Here is a 7,664-nt window from a genome sequence, read left to right on the forward strand (position 1 = left end):
TGCGGACAAATCTAAGCATCCGCAGGACATGACCAAACTGCCATGGATCAACATATTTACAAAGTGATCAAAGAAATGATGGTGAAAGTAAGGACGAAACCAGAGACAGGTCCCTTGGCCCATTGATCACGTCTCTTGAAAGCCACCTGCATAAAGGCATGGACTGTTTAGGCCCTAGGGAATGAGGATGCATCTCAAAAGCTTTGCTGGATGCTGCACAAAGCATCACCAATCTCATTGACTGGGGAACAAAAGCTGTCTGTGATAAGAGTACACAATGGCCCAAGAGTTCTAGGGTGTGGTCAGATCGATGGGATGGTATATTAGAGAAAAAGCCATAGTAATCCATCGTCCTTTAAATGGCATCCTTGATGTAGTCTACTACTCCGGAAAATAATTTGTCTAGTTCAACAATAGCTCCTCCTTTGCAGACCCACAACAATGTCTTCTATCGTCTTTTGTATAACAAATGTTAATTTTTGCTTTTTGTCCTAGAAACTTCCCAATTACAGCCTTCATAATGTACAAGCAATATGTCAAGATACCCTTGCAAGATTCTTTCACTATATGTGCTTTCGACTGAGTATAATTTGTATTAACAGCCTAGAACACGCCTTCTTGAAATTCAAATGCCAAATTTGATAGATCCTGCCAAACCAACAGCATTCTTAGTTAATCTGCATGCAAAAAACTAGCTAATAGGAGTTCTCAAGTTTGAAGATGCAATCATGATCCATAGCAGTGCAAGAGAGCTAACCATACTAAGTCTCGTCTTGCAAATGATGGTGGATCTCATTCTGACTATCCAGTGGCATATATTGTGCCATGATAGCTCTGATCTCCGAGTCCATGTATGACTGCAAATGGTGAGAAGAAAATAAATATCTATTGTATAACAAAGTAAAGTAAACTGCCACACCTGTAAGGACTTCCTGCCCGTCAACCCTGTATGCTGGCTGCCCACACCACACACACACACACGCACACGTGTGTGTGTATATATATATACACACGCACACACACGCACACGTGTGTGTGTGTGTATATATATATATAGAGAGAGAGAGAGAGGGGGAGAGGCCGGAAGGGGAAGGGGAAGGAGAGAGAGAGAGAGAGAGAGAGAGAGAGAGAGAGAGAGACACCAATGCTGATGGACCCACCACGAGTGTATAGTTCAAATATTTCAAACATCTTTTAACTTATGTAAAGAGGTTTGGCAAATACCCGTAATCTATACTTGTAGACGAGATAAGAACCAACTGCCACAGTTGCCAAACCTAATAAAACTATCATCGAAACGACCCATCCAACTCTTGATGTGGTTGCCTTCTTGCCTGTCAGTATCCAACCAATCAGTAAAGAGATAAGCGTGGTCAAATGCAACAGAAACACAAAAACAAAGTTAAGAAAACACAACATGAAATTTGCAAGCTAACAATGCACATAAAAAAATAACTTACTTATACAAGCATCGTTCTCCCTCATGTACAGGAGGTCTCCTTGGCATTCGCAGTCATAGCTACCCCATGTATCTTTGCAACTACATTCCGGGCATTGGCAGGCGGTTTTTTCCTTGCACTCGTCAATGTCTGCCATCAAGAGATTGATGGGTAAGTAAAAAATCCACACGTACATAGGAGAGGTAAATTGTGGTTACGTTAACAGTTCTGTGAAGAAACTCACCTTCACATTTATTTATGCCGTCACCTTGAAAACCTGGGGGACACTCACAGCCTGTCTGCTTTGAATCCTGTTTTTTTCGGTTTTGTAAAATCATTAACCTCCTTACAAAGATTTTCACAGAGTACCATGACATAGTGAAAACTTACCAAGCATGCCGAAAAAGTTTTCCCATCTCTCGTTTCCTGCCAGCATCCTCCGTTTTGAATTTTACATCGACCTTGTCCGCTGGCTGAAAAGGGGGAACAGATTATGTATGTATAAGGTGTCGGGGTTGGAACACACGATTATGTGCAACAACTTGCAAAATTATGGGATTTCTTATGACTGTGGACTCTGGAGCAAGGACTACGGTATAGTGCCATCCTAGAAGGTGCTGAAAACAGGCCTGATCTAAAAGCCTACCTGAGGTCCATATTCGGATCTAAAAGCCTATCGGCCGGAGGCCCATCTTCTGGTCTTCATAAGCCCACCTTTGGTCATCATATGATCCTTGCTTGTTCATGGCCCTCCTAGGCCAATGCTCATTGCCTCTCAGTTGTACGTCCTTGCCTTCAGCAGTGCACCCGAGTGCTTTCCTGCTCTTGCTCTCCTTAGCCATACTTTTTCCCTATTATCAAAGGCTCACAAATTGGGCCTTTTGATCTCTTTCTATTCTGTCGCATAGCCCACACTCACATCCACATGCATCTGAAGAGTGGTGTGTGTGGCAAGTAGTTGTCAAAACTTGGCGTTAGCAAGGTCCATTTGCGTCACAACTTCCCATCCGAACCTTTCCAACACCGTTGACAACATTGAAAAGTGCTGTAACCTTCTGGGATGCTTTTCCTTTTCATCTTTTGTCATTTTTTAAACATTCTGGGGGTTGCTGTTTGCTAGGTCATCTCTCTCTACTAAAAGCATGAAGAAGAAGCAGTTTGTTGTGCATGGGTTTAAGTCTCTAATTAGGTGCTAATCGCAATCAATCAATCATAAACACACTTTCGCAAGCACCCATGTTACACCCACGATAGCTTTTCTATTGAAAAAAACCGTCACATGTGTAGAAGCAACCTTACCCTCACAAGAAGTGTAGCCATCTCCCTCGAATTGAACGCCATTGACCAAAGGGCATTCACATACTCTTCCCCGAAACGTGTCCTACAATTTTTCCAGTCTTAACACTCAAACCGAAAACTGGGATGGCTTCATATTACTGAGAAGAAGTAGCAAGAGCAGCAAAATAGCAAACTAAAACAAAAAGTAAACCTTGCAGGCTGTTAGGTTAGCCTTCAAATTTTGCCAGCAGCCACCATTGTTGGTTAAACACTCATTGGTTTCCATGTCTGAATAAAGCAGCACGTCAAATTAACGCCACATGTATTTTCAAAGAGCATCCGCAAAGCAACCAAAGATCAAAATGACATCAATAGACCTGATGTAAGACAGACCGCTGGCTCTGTCTTTTCTTCAAAGCCTGAACATATAGCCTTCAAAATTGCTCCTCTGTCTAGCTTGCCTGATGAAGTCAAACCATAATGAGCAACATTCCATGGCAAAAGGCCACAATAGTGTCTCGCAACAAGAAAGACATAAGTACCTCGGTATTGTACATTGTTTATGATTAGAGTTGGCAGCATGGTGACATCTCCCCTCGTACCTTGCCCAATCTAAAATCCATTTGGCAACACTTCACATTATAGCACCAAAAACAAAGGCACACACAAATGCACTCACATGCATGCATGGAGGCACGCACGCGCATGCAACCAATGTGTGTGTGCGTGTGAGTGTGCGTGTGTGTAAAGCACAAACCTGTGCCTCTTGCTCGCCTCTCAAAATTGCATTGTCGGCATCAGCATTTGAATCACCCATGCACTCCCGAACTTTTTTCACATCAAGCCCTGCACGATGCTACACAACACCCAGTGAAAAATTGCACGCAAGCTCATAGATAGAAACTTCCAATCTGTCATGCAACTTTTCAAGAATGTGATACATTGGAACACGCACCAAGTGCAGTGATCACTTGTTCAGCACAGTCCTGGTTGTACTTCTTCTCCGACATTGGACATCTGATCTGGAAATCAGTCACATAGTCCCACCACACCCAAGGTCTGCCCAAGGTTTCATTTGCAATTTTGTGAACACAAAGCTCTCGCAGGTTTTCTAGTACAACATCTTTGCCATCATAGCCTTCATTGAAATCTTGCTCTGGGTCTGGTGCACAGTATCTGCCCTGGTTGATGCACTGAGATTTGCATTGCCTGCTCGTAACAAATGCTTCCGGGCAGTACCATGTGATGTAGTGTGGGGTAAAAAGTGTGTAACCGCCCTGCTCAAGTAGCTGTGCGGCTCCTTTGAAGCTCTTTACAAAATCTATCTGAGCGTTACACTTTGGACCACACTCATCATTGCTATTGGTCCAGAATTCGTATTCCACCCTGTCATCAGGATGCGGGACTGATTCCCTCCAATCTAGTTTGCAGTTGACCATCTCATTGTCTCCCACCGCTTTCTTAAGCTGGTCTCCAAAGGCTTTCTCTATCAGTGCAGATGGGATTGTGATGTTTTGCAAGTACTCAGTGGCAGACGTGTCCTCTGTGGGAGAGTCCATGGTAATCAGAGGTTCATCTCTATCGTCAGCAACAAGAACAGCTGCCGCTCCAGCCTTTTGTGCGTTCCAAACTTTCAGTGCAAAATAACAATCTGCCAAGGACCTCAGGTCAAAAATTTCTGTGTATACATAAGCGTGCTGTGTCTGTGTGTGTGCACCTACATTCATGCATTCGTGAATGGCATGCGCGCACAAGTGTGGATGTGTGAGAGTGGTGTGGGTAGTGCCCCCACTAAAGACGACGTGAGTTCTAAATGTTGAGTGCAAAGTAACAATCTGCAAAGGAACCTTAGGTCATATGCTTTTGCGTGTGCGTGTGCGTGTGCGTGTGCGTGCATGCGAGTGGTGTGTGTTAGTGTCTGGCAGTGGTGGATGTGCATGCAAGACTTGTGCATGCATGTGTGCCAGAAGAAGTTCGTGTGTGCATGCGTGCTTGTGTGTGTGTGTGAGAGAGAGAGAGAGAGAGAGAGAGAGAGAGAGAGAGAGAGAGTCCCTGAGTGTGAGTGTCTGTGCACGTGCATGCAAGGGTGACGTGTGCATGTTCACATGGGGTTGTGCATGTGGATGCATGTGTGTGGCATAAGAAAACGTGTTCAAAAGCTTTCGATACGGCATCAAGTCACTTCATTGTCATTATTTGATCCCATAAACAATATCTTTGGATCTTTTGGTTGGTATGCAAATCAGGAAACAGACATTCTAGATAGAAGATTTACCTCCTCTATCCACCACCACAATTGCAGGAAGACTGCCACCATGAGACCTGAACTTATCGGGGGAGCCAAAATCATTGCAAGAATTTGAGTTTTCCTTGGGGTAGGCTATAGTTCCAGCCAAAGTTCCACCGTAATCCGGCACACCGAAATTACCAATGGCACTGTCATATGTACCCTTGAGAGAGTCGGGGGAGCTCACCGTAAGACTGTTCTTTTCCACTACGAATCGTGCCCAAACTAGGGGGAATCCAATGAGAAAGCATGCCAAGGAAGCGCAAAGAGTGCGATAAAGGCATCCCATCGTGTCGTGATGCCTGGTTTGGTGCAGTGCTGAACACTGAATTCCTACAAGAGGAGAGCAACAAGGTAAGAGGCAACAATGGAAATTGGTGATTTAGAAACACCTATTTTATGTAAAATAAGACATAAACACTACAATTTCTTTTCAAAAATACTAAATCATAAATAAAAAGCTGTAGATAAAAGATACAGCTCAAAATTACCAAGTCCCAGTTTGAGGAAGAAAAAGGCAAAATGATCACAGGTTTCCTCCCCCACAACTCTTAATAAACATAATATAAACAAATATAGATATATAAAATTATATAACTAAAGATGAATTAATATTACTTTGTTAAACAAATGAAAATAAATTCCAATTTTGGTAAGAAAAGGATTATTACAGAGAGGATTGATCATGGAGAATTCTTTTAAAAGTATATAGTTTCACACACACACACACACACACACACACAATTTCTTTTTCAACAAAAACGGAAAACTACTGAGATGAGGAAAATTACAAAATTTATTTTTCTGTCATAGACAAAACAAAAATCTTAGGAAAGAAAAAAATTATTTTAATGAGCATCAGTGCTCCACCAAAAAAAAAAAACGTGCTGCAGCTCGATTTGCATCAAGCAATCGTTGATTACTAACTTAACAAAGTTAAATTAGCGATTAGACATAAAGTACTTGATTTGAGGAAGGGTAATTTGCGGCTAAGCATAGATTTGATGTTTGTACGCATCCAATTCATTATCTGAATTTGGCGGCAGGAAGGGAAGAAAGAAACCTGCAAATTGGATGTGAAGTCTTCTGCAGAAGGGCGATCAACGCAGAGGCAATGCTTTCAACGCAGCCAGATTCGAAGGTGGAGGAAGTGTCTTACAGATCCACGTCCGCCATAGCCAGAGCTTGGACGGACCTAAATAGCCAGATGATGATGATGATTACAACAAAAATTTCACATATATCAGATCTTTACGAGAATCTTGACGCCCGCGCACACACGCTCACACGTAATTTTAACTTTCTCATGGCTTGAAAAAGTCAATGTCGATGTTCCAACACCCCTTCATATTTTATTCATTTTTTTGTTTTTGTTTTTTTTCCCCCACCCCCACCACATTTTTTTTTCCAATTAAAATTTCCAAATTTCTACCACACTCATATACAAAAAGCTACCTAGATGTAAGTGTGTGTTTCGTCGTGCGCAAGTTTATTGTCCACGCACGCATGTATGTACGCACGCAAACCTAATAGAAAAAATTCACCATTCCCTCTCACCTGGTCATTCAAAGCCACCCTACCTTACCTCAATTCACAGTTCTCTCTCTCTCTCTCTCTCTCTCTCTCTCTCTCTCACACACACACACACACACACACACACACACACACGAACACACGCACACACAAATGTTTTTCAAAGCAAAACATGCCTACCTTGCATACTTCCAACTAGCTACTTATGACTCCTTTATCATCTTTTGTTTGTCCATCTCCAAAGCGCTTAGCGCGCCTCCATCTTCTCTTTCTAAAACTTGTGTGTTTGATTGACAACCCACCTCTCAACAATTGCTTGATGAAAAGCATGCATAATCTAACCAAACTGCATGATTTATATTAAAATTTAATTTAAAAGTGCACTAAATAGTGATTTCAGCCAGATTCTCACCTTTCATTTTTTGATGTCACTGCATTCACAATCATGAAGCACTTTCCATCCATATTTTCTCTTCTTGGAGTTTGGCTTGCCTTCCAAGTCCCAACTTAGGTAGAAAGCTTTTGGAGTGATAAAGAAACATCAACGTGCACTTTCATCATCCTCGCCTTTCATTTTCGCTAGTATTATAGCTTCAAAAATTGTTTACCCTGAGCCCCTTTCACTTCCTATTTATCCTTGCCAACCACCTTCACACTTGTTCCAAAGTACTTTAGGGGAAAAGACCAATGCTTGGATTAGTTTCTTTCTATAAACTTTCACAACATCTAATCCTAATTCAATTTTACTTCCTAGTCTCAAATAATAATGTTGAAATTTAAAGGAAATGACATATTTCACTTTTGGTCAGGCTCTTGCCGTGTGGAGCCACTAAATCAAGTCTTTTAGGTTCAACCTTTTAGATCTTCTTGTGGGACTTTGAGAGGAGTTTTGCGAAAAGGATTTTTTTGGTACAAGATGGTCAAAATTAACATTGATTTTTAGAATTTCAAGATAGTGAAAATTACCATTACTTTTCATGTCTTATTTTAAGAAATTTTGTGTGAGTAAGTTATGGAATTGACAAGTGTAATTAGGCAAGTCCATGGCTATATTGGCCTTTTCGTTTATGAGAAAGAGTATTTTAGAATTGGTTTAATCTAAGAGCTAGGTATAGGAAATGAGAAGT

At 41.6% G+C, this 7,664-nt stretch overlaps 1 protein-coding gene across 1 annotated transcript; it reads right to left on the reverse strand.

Annotated features, from left to right (window-relative positions):
- Positions 1 to 294: 294 nt before the first annotated feature.
- LOC147636907 (vacuolar-sorting receptor 4-like) lies at positions 295 to 6,331 on the reverse strand. The gene is made up of 14 exons (XM_086800489.1): positions 6,068 to 6,331; positions 4,993 to 5,337; positions 3,673 to 4,368; positions 3,475 to 3,563; positions 3,260 to 3,329; positions 3,095 to 3,178; positions 2,929 to 3,005; positions 2,739 to 2,820; positions 1,830 to 1,912; positions 1,684 to 1,750; positions 1,461 to 1,589; positions 1,225 to 1,334; positions 758 to 857; positions 295 to 648 (listed from the first exon to the last, which is right to left on the reverse strand). Exons 2-13 carry the CDS (start codon positions 5,291 to 5,293, stop codon positions 762 to 764), a joined length of 1,884 nt encoding a protein of 627 aa, XP_086656615.1. The 5' UTR covers positions 5,294 to 5,337; positions 6,068 to 6,331; the 3' UTR covers positions 295 to 648; positions 758 to 761.
- Between the last annotated feature and the right edge of the window lie 1,333 nt (positions 6,332 to 7,664).

The sequence above is a fragment of the Cibotium barometz genome, chromosome 7 (assembly GCF_041138505.1).
Source record: "Cibotium barometz isolate CiBa-2024 chromosome 7, ASM4113850v1, whole genome shotgun sequence".
Classification (NCBI taxonomy): domain Eukaryota; kingdom Viridiplantae; phylum Streptophyta; class Polypodiopsida; order Cyatheales; family Cibotiaceae; genus Cibotium; species Cibotium barometz.